General features: G+C 43.8%; 1 protein-coding gene across 1 annotated transcript in view; it reads right to left on the bottom strand.

Annotated features, from left to right (window-relative positions):
* Nucleotides 1-217: 217 nt before the first annotated feature.
* The window catches only part of NSFL1C (NSFL1 cofactor), a 36,538-nt gene continuing 13,476 nt past the window's right edge, over nt 218-23,279 (bottom strand). Inside the window, exons 3-9 of the mRNA XM_077253017.1 lie at nt 13,895-13,969; nt 6,464-6,629; nt 6,224-6,316; nt 6,001-6,110; nt 4,970-5,107; nt 4,702-4,866; nt 218-597 (exon numbers count right to left, since the gene is read on the bottom strand). Coding sequence (XP_077109132.1) covers nt 435-597; nt 4,702-4,866; nt 4,970-5,107; nt 6,001-6,110; nt 6,224-6,316; nt 6,464-6,629; nt 13,895-13,969 — 910 coding nt within the window. The 3' untranslated portion in view covers nt 218-434. The remainder of the gene's footprint in view (nt 598-4,701; nt 4,867-4,969; nt 5,108-6,000; nt 6,111-6,223; nt 6,317-6,463; nt 6,630-13,894; nt 13,970-23,279) is intronic.

The following is a 23,279-nucleotide window of genomic DNA, read 5'->3' as shown; positions in this document are numbered from 1 at the left end:
AAGATATTTTCCAAAATTAATCCACTCAGAATATTGGACCTGAAAGCAACAGTATTAAAATATAGACATTTGCAATATTCCTACCGGATCTCTTATTCAAGGGAACTATTTTTGGATATAGGAAGCTTTTCTATGATCCTTACCTCAGGCATTTGGGATAAATGGCCAAGCTCAGGATTTAGGTCTGACGTGTAAATCATTAAGACAGCGTGGAAGGTTTTTTTGGTATTATTTCCTATTTATTTCACTTTAAGTCCAATGCTTATTACAAATCCTGCAAAATGTACGTCTAGAGAGAATATGAGAGTCCACCTGAAGCATTGGGGAACCCAGGACTACAAGACAGAATGGCTTCATGTCACCAGAGGAGGTTAGCACAGAAGGGAAGAGTGGAATAAACTGATGGGATGGGGGGGGGGGGGGGGGATGTGATGTCATATTAATCGCTGCACAATGACGGCATTCAGAAGGTTTGCCTCCTTCAGCGTCAGGTTTTCATCAGTCAACTCTTTGTTTGGGAAAGTCGTCATCAGTACAAAGCTGGTGGCAGCCATTGCTGGTCGGGCGCTGGCAATAAACATACGGATGTCACGGATCCTGCAGGAGACAGATAATGTCAATGACAGCAGTAAGTAATAGGAGATAAGGTAACATCTGTGCACCAAGCAGAGCGGACCCTAAATCTTCTCACAGTTGCCCCCGTTATACTTCTTACATTGTTAAAAATTACTGTTGTTAAATACTCTGTGCAACTATTCCCTCCATTATCTAGTTCCCAGTCTGTGACCTCCTACTTGCCTTCCTAACATCATGAGCCTGTAACATATACTCTGTGCTGCTTGGCTACTGCCCAACAATCAGCAATTCTCCTCTTGCCTCTGCTATACTCCTGCTATGAATGCAGCACACTTGCCTCCGTAAATACTCTCTGCTGCTTTTTCTATCGACTCTTATTTCTCGATTTTCCTCATTAATGCCTCTTCCATTGCCTATATAAAGATCGGGCCGCTCTGCTCACAAGATCAGTACACGCTCTCCTAAAATACTCTGTCTGTACTACTGGGGACATTTATTTTTTTATTTTTTTTTTAAGATACATAGTTATTAGTCATTGACCTGTCACTGATCTCTACTGACCTTCCTTACTCCCCTACAAATAGAGCCCTGTTCTGATAGGAGACATCATTGGAGAGAAGAGGTCTCCATTTATCCATAAAACAAAAATTAATATAGACCTCTCTTAATCACTTCCCGGTTGGGTTGAAGTTTCATCTTTGTGCTTCCCATCCTTTCAAGATCCATAACTTCTTTATTTTTCAGTCAATAGCCATATGGACTTGTTCTATGCAGGACAAGCTAATTTTTATTGGTATCATTTTGGAATACACATGGCATTTTGTTCTTTTATTTTTATTCCATTTGTTTTGGAAAAATAGAATAAAGTCAAAGTATCTTATTGATTGGACTTTTACATACTCAAAATATGTTTATGTTATTTAATTTCTTTATTTTTAATTTGAAAAATGAGAGACGATTTTGGCATATACCGTATATTGCGGATTATAAAGGTGCACTGGTTTATAAGACTCACCTTAAATTTTGGGGAGGAGAAAAGAAAAAAAAAAAGTTTTAATAAAATGGTGGTGTGTGTGTTATAATCCACTTTAACAGCAGCTTACCCCGGGGAAGGGCAGGGGCAAAGGAGATGGAGCGGGGTCCTAGGTGGCAGGGTCACTGCTGTATACAGGAGGTGCTGTGGCCCACAAGCTGGTAAGACAGGGTGTTCCACAGTGCAGGGGCTCCGCTGACATTTTGTGAAAGCCCAGAGCCCCGCACTTTTCATATTCTTCAATGCGATGGCCTCCGGGACAATGGCCGCTGGAGGCAGCGCATGCGCAATTGAGATCTTGGGAGCCGAGATCTCAATGCCGGGATCACAATCTGTGCATCTGCTACCTCCAGCGGCTATTTTCACAGAGTCCACCACATTGAAGAGTAAGGAAAATGCGGGGCTTTGAATTTTCACAAAATGTGGGCAGAGCCCACGCACTGCCGAACACGCCGTCCTACCAGCCTGGGGCCAGCAGCATCACCCCACTCCTGCCTACGCTAGAATCTTCCTGCAGCAGCGACCCTGAGAACCTGCTCCACCGCAGCTGGTAAGTTCCACAGCAGCTACAATTCAGATTATAAGACACCCCCCCATTTTCCCTCGAAATTTTTTTTGGGAAAAATTGTGTCTTATCTGAAAAATATGGCATGTTTTTTTAATATTTTTAAAATGTATTTATTAATTTATTTTTCTGTTCTATTAGGATACTTGAACCTGCATTAAAAATAGAGCACAAAAATGCTAACTCCAATCGCTGCAGTTACTGGCAGATGCTGGCTGTGTAACACAGCTGAAACATGCCATGGGTGGAGGATGCTCCACACACCTGTTCCTGACATAGGATGTACACAATACAGGAAAATACTTGAACAGTTAGGTCCATATATATTTGGACAGGGACAACATTTTTCTAATTTTGGTTATAGACATTACCACAATGAATTTTAAACAAAACAATTCAGATGCAGTTGAAGTTCAGACTTTCAGCTTTCATTTGAGGGTATCCACATTAAAATTGGATGAAGGGTTAAGGGTATGTGCACACGCTGCGGATTTTGCTGCGGAACCGCAGCGTTTCCGCAGCGGTTTCCCATGAGTTTACAGTACAATGTAAACCTATGGGAAACGAAATCCGCAGTGCACATGCTGCGGATAAAAACGCGCGGAAACGCAGCGGTTTATATTCCGCAGCATGTCAATTCTTTGTGCGGATTCCGCTGCGGGTTTACACCTACTCCAATCGAAATCTGCAGGTGAAAACCTGCAGCAGAATTCGCAATAGAAACCGCGATAAATCCGCAGTAAAAACCGCAGTGGTTTTGCACTGCGGATTTATCAAATCCGCTGCGGAAAATTCCACAATGGAATCCGCAGCGTGTGCACAAGCCCTTAGGAGTTTGAGCTCCTTAACATGTGCCACCCTGTTTTTAAAAGGACCAAAAGTAATTGGACAATTGACTCCACGGCTATTTCATGGACAGGTGTGGGCAATCCCTTCGTTATGTCATTCTCAATTAAGCAGATAAAAGGCCTGGAGTTGATTTGAGGTGTGGTGCTTGCATTTGGAAGGTTTTGCAGTGAAGTAAACATGCAGTCAAAGGAGCTCTCCATGTAAGTGAAACAAGCCATCCGTAAGCTGCGACAATAGAAAAAACCCATCTGAGAAATTGCTACAATATTAGGAGTGGCAAAATCTACAGTTTGGTACATACCCGAGAAAGAAAGCACTGGTGAACTCATCAATGCAAAAAAACTGGGCGCCCACGGAAGACAACAGTGGTGGATGATCGCAGAATAATCTCCATGGTGAAGAGAAACCCCTTCACAACAGCCAACCAAGCAAACAACACTCTCCAGGAGGTCGGCGTATCAATCTCCAAATCTACCATAAAGAGAAGACTGCAAGAAAGTAAATACAGAGGGTTCACTGCACGGTGCAAGCCACTCATAAGCATCAAGAATAAAAAGGCTGGACTGGACTTTGCTAAAAAAACATCTAAAAAAGCCAGCACAGTTCAGGAAGAACATTCTTTGGACAGATGAAACCAAGATCAACCTCTACCAGAATGATGGAAAGAGAAAAGTATGGCGAAGGCGTGGTACAGCTCATGATCCAAAGCATACCACATCATCTGTAAAACACGGCGGAGGCAGTGTGATGGCTTGGGTATGCATGGCTGCCAGTGGCACTGGGTCACTAGTGTTTATTGATGATGTGACACAGGACAGAAGCAGCCGAATGAATTCTGAGATATTCAGAGACATACTGTGTGCTGAGATCCAGCCAAATGCAGCCAAACTGGTTGGTCGTCGTTTCACACTACAGATGGACGATGACCCAAAACATAAAGCCAAAGCAACCCAGGAGTTTATTAAAGCAAAGACGTAGAATATTCTTGAATGGCCAGGTCAGTCACCTGATCTCAACCCAATTGAGCATGCATTTCACTTGTTAAAGACTAAACTTCAGACAGAAAGGCCCACAAACAAACAGCAACTGAAAACCACCGCAGTGAAGGCCTGGCAGAGCATCAAAAAGGAGTAAACACTGCGCCTGGTGATGTCCATGAGTTCAAGACTTCAGGCAGTCATTGCCAACAAAGGGTTTTCAACCAAGTACTAAAAATGAACATTTTATTTAAAATTATTGAATCTGTCCAATTACTTTTGGTCCCTTTAAAAACACGGTGGCACATGTTAAGGAGCTGAAACTCTTAAACTCTTCATCCAATTTTAATGTGGATACCCTCAAATGAAAGCTGAAAGTCTGAACTTCACCTGCATCTGAATAGTTTTGTTTAAAATTCATTGTGGTAATGTCTATAACCAAAATTAGAAAAATGTTGTCTCTGTTCAAATATATATGGACGTAACTGTAACTATCTCTATATCTCTAGAAACAATGAGTATTTGTATCCTGAACTGGATCTTCACTATCACTTAGATCTTCAGTGAGATGTGAAACCAGACCACTTTTGTCCTCACTGCTGGTGAAGGTGCCATGCAATCATGATTTTACAGCATCTCTAATTGAAATGTGAACATTGGAAAATTGCTGTGGCTATACACGATGGAAGTGGAATGATTACCGGTGACTGTGATTGAACTTTTGGACCAGTCTTCCCCCATCTGCCAGTCGAATCTGAATGTTAGTGGTGGGGTCGGAGGTGTCGATGTTCACTGAGGAACTGGCCCGAGCTTCATTTTCAGCCTGCTGAGAGGGGGACGCTGTGCTCAGGACATTGGGGGTCGTACTGGCAGCAACCAAAAAGGAGGAAAGGTAAAAAATAAGTGTTAGGAAAACTATTAATGTCTTCATACAAGAGGCATCAATATAATTGTGGGCATATCTTTTACCTGCCCAGTTTCTGTCCTTCTCCTGTGAAAGCTTTGAAGGACATTTTAGGCTTCACAAAGTCTTCATCACGGTGGTCTTCCATATCTAAGTTCACCTGTCCGCCCTGGGCTAGCCTGCGGAGCTCGCCTGGAATCTCCCTGATTTTATATATTTGGAGAAACAAGGTTATGGAAGTAGCATTCTGTTTCCTATTAAAATGAGTGGCCCCCAACACTCACCCTCAGTGTTAAGTAGCAGCTTTAAAGTGAACCTGTCACCAATTTTGGCCAATGTGAAGTAAGGCCACCACCTTTCAGCGCTGGTATACAGCATTCTATAATGCAGAGCCAAGTACTGCAGTGCGCAGAAGCTGGGAAAGGTCCCCGGAACATGCACACGGCAGTACTTTGCTCTCACAGGTCAGAGAAGTACGCCTGTGCAGGAGAGCGATGATGAGTATATTTGTATGGATGACGAAAGAACGCGTCATCTACACAAAGCAAGCAGGATGACGGCGATTGTAAGAAGATGGGAGGCGCCAGACCAAGACCAGCGTCACCCCTCAGACCAGACCGCCCCGCAGGTGAGTATAATAAAAGTTATTTTTCCTCTCTTACAGGTCAGGTTGGAGACAAATATATAGCATTATAGAATGCTGTACATCAGCCCTGAAAGGTGGTGGCCTTACTTCATATCGGCCAAAACTGGTGACAGGTTCGCTTTAAGAGGATTTATACCATACAATATGAGCTAATGGGCCTTGGCCAAGTCTTTTTGGCCATTTAGACATTAGTGGTATATTGAGCAGAAATACAATAAATATGTGAATGTCACAGTTGCCTAAAACAAAAGGCTCTAGTCACTAGTGAAGTGATAATATTGCCCAAAAGATAAAGTGGCATTTTACTAAGCTTTTTTTATGGGTTCCCAGCAATTGGAGCCCCAGTAGTTTATCTAACCATACATTCAATCTCCTAAATGTTTAACATTAGAGTCCTTTCTTGTGACCCCAGATCACTAAAAAACACAAAAACTATCCCCGAATTCATACCCTCTGCGTATGGCTTCCAAGAATTGCGCATTGCTAGGATCCTGATAGCTACGCAGTTCACCTTCGTCCATGCTGAATCCGTTCTTCCAGAGCTTTAGGACCACGTGGACCTGCAGCAGAGGATGAGAATTTAACTACCCACAAAACAGTAGAAAAATCTAAGCGGCAGCATAGCGCCAACAAATCCAAGAAATATTCAGACAGAATATTGTCAGATACTCACATCCTGTCCTTGGTGATGTTTGCGAGCACCAGCTACATAGGCAGATTCCTCCTCCGGGGCTGCCCCCAGCCTGTACCCTCCGCCTGCAAATGGCTGAAAAGAGAAAAGATTATCAGCCAAAGCAGAGTTCTCAATTACTTGGACCTACAGGAGATTATAGAGCATCAGGGTCAGCAGGTTTCAATAGAAACTGGAGTATCAGCTATTATGATGCAGTCTGCATCCTATCACTGGGCTCACCGATGATCGGCTGCTTTCTCCAGGGCTTTTGGTAGTTCTATCCACAGCAACAGCTCCATGTTCTTTGGCTCCTTTGAAGAGATCTTCCACCAGCTCATTAGGGCTCCTCTTTCTTGGAGGACCAACAATTTGCTGCCCGCTTCTCTCTGAACCACCAGCATAAAACCTGCAATATCATAATCCAGACAAATATTATATTACTGTCCTTATGTACTAGAATATAACTACTATAATACTGCCCCTATGTACATGAATATAACTACTGTAATACTGTCCCCTCCCCTATGTACAAGAATATAACTACTACTAGATGGTGGCCCAATTCTAACGCATCGGGTATTCTAGAATATACATATCCACGTAGTATATTGCCCAGCAAACGTAGTATACAGCAGAGCCACGTAGTATATTGTCCAGTGACGTAGTATACAGCACACAGCCACGTAGTATATAGCACAGAGCCACGTATATTGCCCAGTTACGTAGTATATTGCCCAGCTACGTATGTCACAGGTTAAAAAATAAAAAATAAACATATACTCACCTTCTGAGGGGCCCCTTGTAGTTCTGTCGCCTGTGTTCAGGCGGCAGCTTCCGGTCCGAGGGTGTGATGACGTCACGGCAGGTCCTTCTCTCGCAGGGCCTGCGATGATGTTGCGGTCACATGACTGTGACGTCACGCCAGGTCCTTCTCGTGCAGGCGCGCAGCGCCTGCGATGACGTCGCGGTCACATGGCCGTGACGTCATGGCAGGTCCTTGTCGCACACCAACCTTAGCACCGGAACCTGCCGCTTGCATGGACCGGTCACCGGAGCGTCGGAAAGGCGGCGGAAGGTGAGTATATAATGACTAGATGGTGGCCCTCTGCAAATGCATCGGGTATTGTAGAGTATGCATGTCCACGTAGTATATTGCCCATTTACGTAGTATATTGCCCAGCCATGTAGTATATTGCCCTGCCATGTAGTATATTGCCCTGCCACGTAGTATATTGCCCTGCCACGTAGTATATTGCCCTGCCACGTAGTGTATTGCCCAGCTACATAGTATACAGCACAGCGACGTAGGATATTGCGCAGCTACGTAGTATATTGCACAGAGCCACATAGTATATTGCACAGCTTTGTAGTATATTGCCCAGCCTTGTAGTATATTGTCCAGCCACGTAGTATATTGCCCAGCCTTGTAGTATACAGCAGAGCCACGTAGGATATTGCCCAGTGACGTAGTATATTACCGAGGCACGTATGTCACAGGTCCAAAAAATAAAAAATAAACATACTCACCTAACGATCCGAGGGCCCCTTGTAGTGTATCATACTCACCATTCTTGTCGCTGCTCCTCTGCGTCCCGCCTCTCCTCTTCCTGGGATCCTGTGCAGATGGTAGTGCTCGGCTTCAGGAAAATGGCCGCGGGATGCCGCGCGTGCGCAGATCGAGATCGCGGCGGCCATTTTCCTGAAGCCGAGTTCCATTGCAAGTGCCAGGGCTGGTGGGAGCAGGACCTATGAAGACGTCGCGGTCACATGACTGTGACGTCACGGCAGGTCCTTGCCGCACACCAGCCCTGGGACGGGACCTCACCGCAAGCTGACGCTTGTAATGGAGCGGTCCGGGGAGCGTGGCGAGGAGCGAGAAAGGCGGCGGAGGGTAAGTATAGCAGGTTTTTTTTTATTATTATTTTTAATATGCATATTTTTACTATTGATGCTGCATAGGCAGCATCAATAGTAAATAGTTGGGGGACACACAGGGTTAATAGCAGCGGTAACGGAGCCCGTTACACCGTGGGCCGTTACCGCTGCCATTAACCCTGTGTGAGGGAGATTACGGAGCGGGCGCCGGGCAGTGAGTGCAGGGAAGTAGGGGAGGGACTAATCGGACTGTGGCCGTCGCTGATTGGTCGCGGCAGCCATGACAGGCAGCTGCCGAGACCAATCAGCGAACGAATAACGGTGACAGAAGGACAGAAAGACGGAAGTACCCCTTAGACAATTATATAGTAGATTTGTTTGTTTTTTTTAAATTATTTTTAACATTAGATGTTTTTACTATTGAGGCTGCATAGGCAGCCTCAATAGTAAAAACTTGGTCACGCAGGGTTAATAGCGGCGGTAACGGAGTGAATTACCCGCGGCATAACGCGGTCCGTTACCGCTGGCATTAACCCTGTGTGACCCATGACTGCGGGGAGTATGGAGCGGGTGCCGGGCAGTGACTGCAGGGGAGTAGGGAGGGACTGATCGGACTGTGCCCGTCGCTGATTGGTCGCGGCAGCCATGACAGGCAGCTGGCGAGACCAATCAGCGAATGAATATCCGTGACGGAAGTTACCGACAGAAAGACGGAAGTACCCCTTAGACAATTATATATATAGATAATACTGCCCCATGTACAAGAATATAACTGCTATAATACTGCCCCCTATGAACAAGAATATAACTACTATAATACAGCTCCATGTACAAGAATATAACTACTATAATACTGCTCCATGTACAAGAATATAACTACTATAATACTACCCCCTATGTACAAGAATATAACTACTATAATACTGCTCCTATGTACAAGAATATAACTGCTATAATACTGCTCCTATGTACAAGAATATGACTACTGTAATACTGCTCCTATGTACAAGAATATAACTACTATATTACTGCCCCCTATGTACAAGAATATAACTACTATAGTACTGCTCCATGTACAAGAATATAACTACTATAATACTGCTCCTATGTATAAGAATGTAACTACTATAATACTGCCTCCTATGTACAAGAATATAACTACTACTAGATGGTGGCCAGATTCTAACGCATCGGGTATTCTAGAATATGTATGTATGTATGTATGTATGTATGTATGTATATAGCAGCCACATAGTATATAGCACAGGCCACGTAGTATATAGGAGCCATGTAGTATATAGCAGACAAATACTATGTGCCCTGTGCTATATACTATGTTGCTGCAATATACATGCATACATACATATTGTAGAATACCCGATGGGTTAATACAGCCCACACAGTATATAACAGTGGCCACGCAGTATATAACACAGCCCAAACAGTATATAAACACAGCCCAAACAGTATATAGCAGCCACGCAGTATATAACACAGGCCACGCAGTATACAACACAGGGCACGTAGTATATAGCACAGCCCACGCAGTATATAACATTGCCCACATAGTATATGGCACAGCCCACGCAGTATATAGAAGCCATGTAGTATATAACACAGCCCACGCAGTATATAGCACAGGCCATGCAGTATCTAACACTGGCCCATGTAGTATATAGCAGCCACACAGTATATAACACAGCCCTCATAGTATTTAGCAGTGTGAGCGCCATGTCCCTATTAAAAAAAAAATTAAAATAAAAAATAGTTATATACTCACCAGCAGGGGATCCAGCGAAGCCCTGGCGATGCGCGCGCGGCTACCGCCATCTTCCGTTCCCAGGATGCATTGCGAAATTACACAGAAGTCTTCTGGGTAATTTCGCAATGCATCTCTGGGAACGGAAGATGGCGGCAGGTGCGAGCGCATCGTCCGACGACGGAAGGTAAGAATAGCAGGTTTTTTTATTTTTTTTAAATTATTTTTAACATTACATCTTTTACTATTGATGCTGCATAGGCAGCATCAATAGCAAAAAGTTGGGGACACAGGGTTAATAGCAGCGGTAAGGGAGTGCGTTACCCGTGCCATAACGCGGTCCGTTACCGCTGGCATTAACCCCGTGTTTGCGGTGACCGGAGGGGAGTATGCGGGTGCCGGGCACTGACTGCAGGGGAGTAGGGAGGGACTAATCGGACTGTGCCCGTCGCTGATTGGTCGCGGCAGCCATGACAGGCAGCTGGCAAGACCAATCAGCGACGCAGGATTTCCGTGACGGAAGTTGCAGACAGAAAGACGGAAGTACCCCTTAGACAAATATATATATATATATATACACACTCACTGGCCACTTTATTAGGTACACCTGTCCAACTTCTTGTTAACACTTAATTTCTAATCAGCCAATCACATGGCGGCAACTCAGTGCATTTAGGCATGTAGACATGGTCAAGACAATCTCCTGCAGTTCAAACCGAGCATCAGTATGGGGAAGAAAGGTGATTTGAGTGCCTTTGAACGTGGCATGGTTGTTGGTGCCAGAAGGGCTGGTCTGAGTATTTCAGAAACTGCTGATCTACTGGGATTTTCACGCACAATCATCTCTAGGGTTTACAGAGAATGGTCCGAAAAAGAAAAAAAATCCAGTGAGCGGCAGTTCTGTGGGCGGAAATGCCTTGTTGATGCCAGAGGTCAGAGGAGAATGGGCAGACTGGTTCGAGCTGATAGAAAGGCAACAGTGACTCAAATCGCCACCCGTTACAACCAAGGTAGGCCTAAGAGCATCTCTGAACGCACAGTGCGTCGAACTTTGAGGCAGATGGGCTACAGCAGCAGAAGACCACACCGGGTACCACTCCTTTCAGCTAAGAACAGGAAACTGAGGCTACAATTTGTACAAGCTCATCGAAATTGGACAGTAGAAGATTGGAAAAACGTTGCTTGGTCTGATGAGTCTCGATTTCTGCTGCGACATTCGGATGGTAGGGTCAGAATTTGGCGTAAACAACATGAAAGCATGGATCCATCCTGCCTTGTATGGAGCATCTTTGGGATGTGCAGCCGACAAATCTGCGGCAACTGTGTGATGCCATCAAGTCAATATGGACCAAAATCTCTGAGGAATGCTTCCAGCACCTTGTTGAATCTATGCCACGAAGAATTGAGGCAGTTCTGAAGGCAAAAGGGGGTCCAACCCGTTACTAGCATGGTGTACCTAATAAAGTGGCCGGTGAGTGTATGTGTATATATATATATATATATATATATATATATATATATATATATATATATATATATATATATATATATATATATATATATATATATATATATATATATATATATATAACACTGCCTCCTATGTACAAGAATAACTACTATAATACTGCCCCTATGTACAAGAATATAACTACTATAATACTGCTCCCTATGTACAAGCATATAACTACTATAATACTGCCCCCTATGTACAAGAATATAACTACTATAATACTGCCCCCTATGTACAAGCATATAACTACTATAATACGGAGTTTTCTTCCTGAAAATGATTGCAATCACAAATTCTTTGGTATTATTATCTTCATTTAATTTGACTTAAATGAAAAAACACAAAAGAGAATGAAGCAAAAAGCAAAACATTGATCATTTCACACAAAACTCCAAAAATGGGCCAGACAAAAGTATTGGCACCCTCAGCCTAATACTTGGTTGCACAACCTTTAGCCAAAATAACTGCGACCAACCGCTTCCGGTAACCATCAATGAGTTTCTTACAATGCTCTGCTGGAATTTTAGACCATTCTTCTTTGGCAAACTGCTCCAGGTCCCTGATATTTGAAGGGTGCCTTCTCCAAACTGCCATTGTTAGATCTCTCCACAGGTGTTCTATGATATTCAGGTCTGGACTCATTGCTGGCCACCTTAGAAGTCTCCAGTGCTTTCTCTCAAACCATTTTCTAGTGCTTTTTGAAGTGTGTTTTGGGTCATTGTCCTGCTGGAAGACCCATGACCTCTGAGGAAGACCCAGCTTTCTCACACTGGGCCCTACATTATGCTGCAAAATTTGTTGGTAGTCTTCAGACTTCATAATGCCATGCACACAGTCAAGCAGTCCAGTGCCAGAGGCAGCAAAGCAACCCCAAAACATCAGGGAACCTCCGCCATGTTTGACTGTAGGGACCGTGTTCTTTTCTTTGAATGCCTCTTTTTTTCTCCTGTAAACTCTATGTTGATGCCTTTGCCCAAAAAGCTCTACTTTTGTCTCATCTGACCAGAGAACATTCTTCCAAAACGTTTTAGGCTTTTTCAGGTAAGTTTTGGCAAACTCCAGCCTGGCTTTTTTATGTCTCGGGGTAAGAACTGGGGTCTTCCTGGGTCTCCTACCATACAGTCCCTTTTCATTCAGACGCCGACGGATAGTACGGGTTGACACTGTTGTACCCTCGGACTGCAGGGCAGCTTGAACTTGTTTGGATGTTAGTCGAGGTTCATTATCCAACATCCGCACAATCTTGCGTTGAAATCTCTTGTCAATTTTTCTTTTCTGTCCACATCTAGGGAGGTTAGCCACAGTGCCATGGGCTTTAAACTTCTTGATGACACTGCGCAGGGTAGACACAGGAACATTCAGGTCTTTGGAGATGGACTTGTAGCCTTGAGATTGCTCATGCTTCCTCACAATTTGGTTTCTCAAGTCCTCAGACAGTTCTTTGGTCTTCTTTCTTTTATCCATGCTCAATGTGGTACACACAAGGACACAGGACAGAGGTTGAGTCAACTTTAATCCATGTCAACTGGCTGCAAGTGTGATTTAGTTATTGCCAACACCTGTTAGGTGCCACAGGTAAGTTATAGGTGCTGTTAATTACACAAATTAGAGAAGCATCACATGATTTTTCGAACAGTGCCAATACTTTTGTCCACCCCTTTTTTATGTTTGGTGTGGAATTATATCCAATTTGGCTTTAGGACAATTCTTTTTGTGTTTTTTCATTTAATACAAATTAAATGAAGATAATAATACCAAAGAATGTGTTTGCAATCATTTTCAGGAAGAAACTGAGTATTATCTGACAGAATTGCAGGGGTGTCAATACTTTTGGCCACAACTGTATAATACTGCCTCCTATGTACAAGAATAACTACTATAATACTGCCCCTATGTACAAGAATATAACTACTATAATACTGCTCCCTATGTACATGAATATAACTACTATAATACTGCTCCTATATACAAGAATATAACTACTATAATACTGCCGCTATACAAGAATATACCTACTATAATACTGCCCCCTATGTACAAGAATATAACTACTATAATACTGCCCTCTATGAACAAGAATATAACTCCTATAATACTGCCCCTATATACAAGAATATAACTCCTATAATACTGCCCCTATATACAAGAATATAACTCCTATAATACTGCCCCTATCTACAAGAATATAACTCCTATAATACTGCCCATTATAAAGGTCTATGACTGAAAAAGCCCTGTATTTAAATCTTCCTTCCTCACTACACACCACATTCAGAGCTGCCAAAGAATCTAAACTATATGGAGCTATTTGATGACATGCCATGTGGAAACTCTCTCTTGACCGCCGCAGAGGGAAAACCACAGGCAACTGTTAATTTAAATTACCTTGAACACAAACCTAACAAACACCTGCTTAAATCTTATCTTCCTGCAACCATGTGTTGTTTGGGTCACAAAGCTGTGACATTAGCATTGCCACAAATTTTCTGAATCACACAATTGGCGAATATATAAGAAATCTGACCTTTGCCCTTCCTCCTCTTCTTCCTCCTCTTCCTGTGCGTGCACCAAGTCTCTGAAAGACGTCACCCTGTTATCGCTGAGATGGAAAAAAAATTATGAAAAGTCAGTGCTTGGAATGAGTCTCATGTCTTATCAGTCTGTCAGGGTTTAGGAGTCAACTTTTATAGTAGCCAGAATAGAATATATAAATCAGATGTTGTCAGTACTGTCTCACTTTACTGCTACACTAACTTTAGCTTAGACAGCCTCCAACCTCCAACGAGTTTTGTGGTCAAACAGAAAGGAGAGTTAGGCTATGTGCTCACGTTGCGGATCCGCAGCGTTTTTTCTGTGCGAAATTGCAACAAATCCACAAAGGAGTGCTCAAGAAATGTTAATCAATGGGAATCGAGAATTGGTGTGCACATGTTGAGGAAAATTCCGCAGTGATTCGCAGCGTTTTATTTTCCACAGCATTTCAATTCTTTTTGCGGATCTGCAGCATTTCTGCATCCATTGACTTACATAGAGTCAGTCAAATCCACAAGCAGACTACTACTCCCATCCGGCTATGCCTGCTGTCACATGTAACAGTGACATCATGAGCCGATGATTGGACAGTAGTCCCATCATCCTGTGACTGTGTTCAATTGTTTAAAAAAAAAAAAACACACACAACAAAAAACATTCATACTCACCAAACACCTAATCCCCGACGCTCGCATCTCCTGCAACAACAATAAAATAATAAACCAACATATACTTACCTTTCCACTGTAGTCCATTAAACAACGAGTGTCCCACAACGATCTCACATGTACAACAGTCACATCGGGACTACCTGGCCTCCGGTGATACACTACGGGATGAATCACCTCCTGTCAGTGTATCACTGCGCCACCGTGAGAGATCACCAAAGTTCATCAGCTGATCAGCTCCGATTCTCGCTTGCGGCACCGCTGCGTGAGAAAATTCTCAAGCAGCGGTGCTGTGAGAGCACAAACTCTGGTGAACTCTCAGTGATACACTGCGGGAGCGATTAGCTCCTGTCAGTGTATCGCCGGAGGCCAGGTAGAGTAGTCACATCTCCTGATGTGACTGTTCTACATGTGAGATTGCCGTGGGACACTCGATAATGGACTACAGCGGACAGGGAGTATTTATGTTGGTTTATTATTTTATTTTTGTTGCAGAAGTTCGAGGGATTCGGGGATTAGGCGATGCAGTAAGTATGGTAAATTAAGATTCAAGAAAGGAGTCTGTGTGATTATTTCAATTAAAGGACTTAATTCTGGCTGTGTCGTTATTTACCTTATAACTATAGGATTAGTAATGGATAGGTGTCTTATTGACGCTTCTCCAGTACTAGGCCGTGGGTTTGATGTCACCGAACAATATGAAGGTGACATCAACCCCACAAATATGAACCCCACTTGCCACTGCTACAGGGCAAGAGCAAGGCTAAGCCCAGAATTGGCGCATCTTTAAGATGCGCCATTTACGGGGCGGCTGAGAGCTGATGTTTTTAGCCTGGGGGGGTGCCAATATACATGGCCCTTTCCCAGGCTATTAATATCAGCCCGCAGCTGTCTGTCTAGTCTTAGCTGGTTCGATTTTATAGGGAGAACCTATAAATAATAGCCTGAAAACCTTTATGGCTTTTTCCAGAATATTAACCCAGCCCACGCAATTTTTGTAAAAATTTTTATTTTTTTTAAATAAAGCGATATTTCATTTCACGCAGATTTCTTAGGGTATGTTCCCACAGACAGTAAACGCTGCGGGTTCGACGCTGTGGACATACACAGCATCCAACACGCAGCAGCCAGATGTTACAGCATAGTGGATGGGATTTCAAGAAATCCCATGTCCACTATGCGTGCATCGACGCCCGTGGCTTCCCTGCGGAAACGGACATGCAGCGCATCTTTCCAGACTGCAGCATGTCTATTTATCTTGCGGAGACACTCAGTCTCCACAAGATAAATATCACCAGTCCAATGTATAGGGCGCGGTGATTCCGCACGGTTCAATGAACACATGCATTCAAAACCAACAGCACTTTGGACACAGTGGACATGTGCTGCGTCCAAAGCGCTGCCAATTACTGACCATGGGGACGTAGCCTAATAACAGTTGCTGTTTTGTTACAGCATATGTAGGTTAATTACATTAATGCTCCTACGTAGGGTGATGAGTGTGTGTGTGTGTGTGTGTGTGTGTGTGTGTGTGTGTGTGTGTGTGTGTGTGTGTGTGTGTGTGTGTGTGTGTGTTTTTTTACCCCCGGTAGCTGAGACCCCGGAGAATTTCTGACTCTGGGGGGTGCTATACATTTATTCCACAGCGCCATTAAAAAGCGGCGCTGTGGTTTAAGTACCCTTAACTGCCGCTGTTAAAAGGCATATGGGCCGTCGTTAAGGGGTTAACAACAGCACCAATTTAAACTGCTGTCATGTAGTTTATTAACCCTTCAGATGATTTTCTGGAATTAATTTCATGTGGAATGAGAAATTATATCTTTACCACTTAAAAAGTTGCAAGGATCTGAACAGGTCACTAAATCTGGCATACGCTATGGCCATTAGATGGCTTTTGATTGCGACGGCAACCATTAGGACCATACAATTGTGATCTTAGGGGGCTGATGGTGTTAAAGAGGGAGCCTCCATGCTCTGTTAGCTATCTAGATGCTGCTCTCACTATTGATAAAAGCATCTAGGAGGTTAAACGACCACTTTTGGTGCCAACATCAATCATGGCTGATGCAGCAGGGTGCTAGATATAGTGTACAGCTGCTGCTTTTTCACCAGTTGGGGGGATGCTTATCGCAGGTCAGAAAAGAGACGTATTGGTGGTCAGTAAGGGGTTATTCGTTTTGTATAAGAAGAATGTAACACCAAGATCCACCTTTCTGTAATAGAAAACCCTTTCTATTCCAACTAATTTAAAGCTTGTAACATTGATGCCCATTTACAAAATATTTTGATAAATTAGAGGGATTTGTGGCATTGGGGTTATTCGAATCTCCAATATGTTCATTCATTCTTTGTAATAGTTTACAAGTTGTACACCTGGCAAATTTAACCCCTTAGTGACAGAGCCAATTTGGTACTTAATGACCGAGCCAATTTTTACAATTCTGACCAGTGTCACTTTATGAGGTTATAACTCTGGAACGCTTTATCGGATCCCGCTGATTCTGAGATTGTTTTTTCGTGACATGTTGTACTTCAAGTTAGTGGTAACATTTCTTCGATATTACTTGCGATTATTTATGAAAAAAATGGAAATATGGCGAAAATTTTTAAAATTTTGCAATTTTCAAACTTTGTATTTTTATGCCCTTAAATCAGAGAGATATGTCGCAAAAAATAGTTAATAAATAACATTTCTCACATGTCTACTTTACATCAGCACAATTTTGGAAACAATTTTTTTTTTTGTTAGGGAGTTATAAGGGTTAAAAGTTGACCAGCAATTTCTCATTTTTACAACACCATGTTTTTTTTAGGGACCACATCACCTTTGAAGTGATTTTGAGGGGTCTATATGATAGAAAATAACCAAGTGTGACACCATTCTAAAAACTGCACCCCTCAAGCTGCTCAAAACCACATTCAAGAAGTTTATTAACCCTTTACGTACTTCACAGGAACTAAAACAATGTGGAAGAAAAAAATGAACATTTTACTTTTTTTTTGCAAACATTTTACTTCAGAACCATTTTTTTTAATTTTCACAAGTGTAAAAACAGAAATTTAACCACAAATTTTGTTGTGCAATTTTTCCTGAGTACACCGATACCCCATATGTGGAGGTAAACCACTGTTTGGGCGCACCGCAGAGCTTGGAAGTGAAGGAGCACCGTTTGACTGTTTCAATGCAGAATTGGCTGGAATTGAGATCGGACGCCATGTCGCGTTTGGAGAGCCCCTAATGTGCCTAAACAGTGGAAACCCCCCACAAGTGACACCATTTTGGAAACTAGACCCCCCAAGGAACTTATCTAGATGTGTGGTGAGCACTTTGAACCCCCAAGTGCTTCACAGAAGTTTATAACGTAGAGCCGTGAAAATAAAAAATCGCATTTGTTTTCACAAAAATGATTTTTTCGCCCACAAATTCTTATTTTCACAAGGGTAACAGGAGAAATTAGACCACAAAAGTTGTTGTGCAATTTCTCCTGAGTACGTCGATACCCCATATGTGGAGGTAAACCACTGTTTGGGCGCACCGCAGAGCTTGGAAGTGAAGGAGCACCGTTTGACTTTTTCAATGCAGAATTGGCTGGAATTGAGATCGGATGCCATGTCGCGTTTGGAGAGTCCCTGATGTGCCTAAACAGTGGAAACCCCCCACAAGTGATACCATTTTGGAAACTAGACCCCTTAAGGAACTTATCTAGATGTGTGGTGAGCACTTTGAACCCCCAAGTGCTTCACAGAAGTTTATAACGTAGAGCCGTGAAAATAAAAAATCTCATTTTTTCTACAAAAATGATCTTTTTGCCCCCAAATTTTTATTTTCACAAGGGTAACAGGAGAAATTAGGCCACAAAAGTTGTTGTGCAATTTCTCCTGAGTACGTCGATACCCCATATATGGGGGTAAACCACTGTTTGGGCGCACCGCAGAGCTTGGAAGAGAAGGAGTGTCGTTTTACTTTTTCAATGTAGAATTGGCTGGAATTGAGATCGGACGCCATGTCACGTTTGGAGAGCCGCTGATGTGCCTAAACAGTAGAGACCCCCCACATATGACACCATTTTGGAAACTAGACCCCTTAAGGAACTTATCTAGATGTGTGGTGAGCACTTTAAACCCCCAGGTGCTTCACAGAAGTTTATAACGTAGAGCCGTGAAAATAAAAAAATCGCATTTTTTCTACAAAAATGATCTTTTTGCCTCCAAATTTTTATTTTACCAAGGGTAACAGGAGAAAATGGACCCCAGAAGCTGTTGTACAATTTGTCTTGAGTACGCCGACACCCCATATGTGGGGGTAAACCACTGTTTGGGCGCATGGCTGAACTCGGAAGCAAAGGAGCGCCATTTGACTTTTCAATGCAAAATTGACTGGAATTGAGATCGGACGCCATGTCGCGTTTGGAGAGCCCCTGATGTGCCTAAACAGCAGAACCCCCCCAAAAGTGACCCCATTTTGGAAACTAGACCCCCCATGGAACTTATCTAGATGTGTAGTGAGAACTTTGAATGCCCAAGTGCATCACAGAAGTTTATAATGCAGAGTCGTGAAAATAAAAAATATATATTTTTTAACAATAAAGATTTTTTAGCCCCCAAGTTTTTATTTTCACAAGGGTAACAAGAGAAATTGGACCCCAAAAGTTGTTGTCCAATTTGTCCTGAGTATGCTGGTACCCCATATGTGGGGGTAAACCACTGTTTGGGCGCACGGCAGAGCTCGGAAGGGAAGGAGCGCCATTTTGGAATGCAGACTTTGATAGAATTGTCTGCGGGTGTTATGTTGCGTTTGCAGACCCCTAATGTACCTAAACAGTAGAAACCCCCACAAGTGACCAAATTTTGGAAACTAGACCCCCTAAGGAACTTATCTAGATATGTGGTGAGAACTTTGAAAGCTCAAGTGCTTCACAGAAATTTATAATGCAGAGTAGTGAAAATAAAAAAATATATTTTTTTCCAACAAAAAAGATTTTTAGCCCCCAAGTTTTTATTTTCACAAGGGTAACAAGAGAAATTGGACCCCAAAAGTTGTTGTCCAATTTGTCCTGAGTATGCTGGTACCCCATATGTGGGGGTAAACCACTGTTTGGGCGCACGGCAGAGCTCGGAAGGGAAGGAGCGCCATTTTGGAATGCAGACTTTGATAGAATTGTCTGCGGGTGTTATGTTGCGTTTGCAGACCCCTAATGTACCTAAACAGTAGAAACCCCCAACAAGTGACCCCATTTTGGAAAATAGACCCCCCAAGGAACTTATCTAGATATGTGGTGAGAACTTTGAATGCCCAAGTGCTTCACAGAAGTTTATAATGCAGAGTAGTGAAAATAAAAAATATTTTTTTCCCCACAAAAAAGATTTTTTTAGCCCCCAAATTTTTATTTTCACAAGGGTAACAAGAGAAATTGGACCCCAAAAGTTGTTGTCCAATTTGTCCTGAGTATGCTGGTACCCCATATGTGGGGGTAAACCACTGTTTGGGCGCACGGCAGAGCTCGGAAGGGAAGGAGCGCCATTTTGGAATGCAGACTTTGATAGAATTGTCTGCGGGTGTTATGTTGCGTTTGCAGACCCCTAATGTACCTAAACAGTAGAAACCCCCACAAGTGACCAAATTTTGGAAACTAGACCCCCTAAGGAACTTATCTAGATATGTGGTGAGAACTTTGAAAGCTCAAGTGCTTCACAGAAATTTATAATGCAGAGTAGTGAAAATAAAAAAATATATTTTTTTCCAACAAAAAAGATTTTTAGCCCCCAAGTTTTTATTTTCACAAGGGTAACAAGAGAAATTGGACCCCAAAAGTTGTTGTCCAATTTGTCCTGAGTATGCTGGTACCCCATATGTGGGGGTAAACCACTGTTTGGGCGCACGGCAGAGCTCGGAAGGGAAGGAGCGCCATTTTGGAATGCAGACTTTGATAGAATTGTCTGCGGGCGTTATGTTGCGTTTGCAGACCCCTAATGTACCTAAACAGTAGAAACCCCCACAAGTGACCAAATTTTGGAAACTAGACCCCCTAAGGAACTTATCTAGATATGTGGTGAGAACTTTGAAAACTCAAGTGCTTCACAGAAATTTATAATGCAGAGTAGTGAAAATAAAAAAATATATTTTTTTCCAACAAAAAAGATTTTTAGCCCCCAAGTTTTTATTTTCAAAAGGGTAACAGGAGAAATTGGACCCCAAAAGTTGTTGTCCAATTTATCCCGAGTACGCTGATGCCCCATATGTGGGGGTAAACCACTGTTTGGGCGCACGGCAGAGCTCAGAAGGGAGGGAGTACCATTTGACTTTTTTAGCGCAAAATTGGCTGTCGTGTTTGGAGACCCCCTGATGTACCTAAATAGTGGAAACCCCCCAATTCTAACTCCAACCCTAACCCCAACACAGCCCTAACCCTAATCTCAACCCGATCCATAATCCTAATCACAACCCTAACGATAATCACAACCCTAACCCCAAAACAGCCCTAATCTCAACCCTAACCATAACCCTAATCAAAACCCTAAATCCAACACACCCCTAACCCTAATCCCAACCCTAACCCTAATCCCAACCCTAATCCCAAACGTAACACTAATCCCAACCCTAATCCAAACGCTAACCCTAATCCCAACTCTAACCCTAACTTTAGCCCCAACCCTAACTTTAGCCCCAACCCTAACTTTAGCCCCAACCCTAACCATAACTTTAGCCCCCGTCGTCACAAAAAAAGTTCAATGTAACCTTTTTTTTGTACGTCGCGTCCGCCATTTCCGCGGATGCGTGGCCGTAACTCTGCCCCCTCCTCCCCAGGACATAGACTGGGCAGCGGATGCGTTGAAAAACTGCATCCGCTGCCCACGTTGTGCACAATTTTCACAACGTGCGTCGGTACATCGGGCCGACGCATTGCGACCGCCCCGTACCGACGCAAGTGTGAAAGAAGCCTAAGGCTACTTTCACACTAGCGTCGTACTCGGCCCATCGCAGTGTGTCGGGCCGACGTACCGACGCTAGCGTTGTAAGCGCCGCACAACGGGTGCAGCGGATGCTGTTTTTTCAACGCATCCGCTGCCCCATTGTGAGGTGCGGGGAGGCGGGGGCGGAGTTCCGGCCACGCATGCACGGTCGGAAATGGCGGACACGTCGCACAAAAAAGTTACATGTAGTTTTTTTTGTGTCGACGGTCCGCCGAAGCACGACGCATCCGTCGCACGACGGATGCGACATGTGGCAATCCGTCGCAATGCGTCGCTAATGCAAGCCAATGGAGAAAAAACGCATCCTGCAAGCACTTTTGCAGGATGCGTTTTTTCTCCAACGACGCATTGCGACGGAAGCCAAAAAACGCTAGTGTGAAAGTAGCCTAACCCTAACCCTAGCCCTAACCCTAAATTTAGCCCCAACCCTAACCCTAACTCTAACCCTAACTCTGACCCTAACCCTAACCCTAACCCTAACTCTAACCCTAACCCTAACCCTAACCCTAACCCTAATTTTAACCCCAACTTGTCTTCTCCTGCCGGCCGGCAGATGGCAGCAGATGGCGGGCGCACTGCGCATGCGCCCGCCAGGATGAAAAAGCCGGCTGGCAGGAGAAGACAGAAGAGGACCCAGGGACCCCGGGTGAGTATGATAGGGTCCCCGAATCCCCCTATTTCTCTGTCCTCTGATGTGCGATCACATCAGAGGGCAGAGAAATAACTGATCGCTTTTTTTTTTTTTTTTTGCGGTCGCCGGTAAACTGTTAATTACCGGCGATCGCAAAGCAGGGGTCGGTGCAAACCGACCCCGATCATGTTCTTTGGGGTCTCGGCTACCCCCGGCAGCCGAGACCCCAAAGAACATCCGGGTGCCGGGCGGCGGGCGCACGCGCATTTTTTCCCGGAAGAAAGATGGCGGCGCCCATGGGGAGACACGAGGAGCACCGGGGGAGGTAGGTAAGTATTGGGGGGCTATTGGGGGCCATCGGGGACCACATTTCTCTGTCCTCCGATGTGCGATCACATCGGAGGACAGAGAAATTAAACGGCAAATCGCGTTTTTTTTTTTTTTGTTTGTTGCGACCGCCGGTAAACGGTTAATTACCGGCGATCGCAACTCGGGGGTCGGTAAAAACCCCCCGAATCATGTTCTCTGGGGTCTCGGCTACCCTCGGCAACCGAGACCCCAGAGAAAATCCGACTCTGGGGGGCGCTATTCACTTTTTCCACAGCGCCGTTAATTAACGGCGCTGTGGATTAAGTACCCTTAGCGGCCGCCGTTAAAAGGCGTATCGGCGGTCGTTAAGGGGTTAAGGGGATACATGCTGACAGACCCATGGGCAGCTTACATCATACACTAGCTGCATGATTGCATCCATGTGTGCTTGACTCTGAATGCTGCAGGATTTCAGAGAGAATACTATTTTAATCTTTTCGCGCCACAGCTTGTAAAGGAAAATATTAAAGTTTCTTTTTCCCACAAAAACATTACTTTAGCCCAATTTTTTTTATTCTCACAAGGGTAAAAGGAGAAAATGGACCCCAAAATTTGTTGTGCAATTTCTCCTGAGTACACTGATTACCAATATGTGGTGAAAATTTAATGTGTGGGAGCAAGGCAGGGCATGGAAGGGAAAGAGTATCATTTACTTTTGAATGCAAAATTGGCTGGAATCGATAGTGGACGCCATGTTGCCCCTGACGTGCCTAAGGAATGGAAACCCCTCTACACGT

Source organism: Ranitomeya variabilis, chromosome 4 (assembly GCF_051348905.1).
Source record: "Ranitomeya variabilis isolate aRanVar5 chromosome 4, aRanVar5.hap1, whole genome shotgun sequence".
Lineage (NCBI taxonomy): Eukaryota > Metazoa > Chordata > Amphibia > Anura > Dendrobatidae > Ranitomeya > Ranitomeya variabilis.
The sequence above is the reverse complement of the archived record's forward strand: the minus strand, read 5'-3'. Positions and strand labels throughout refer to the sequence as shown.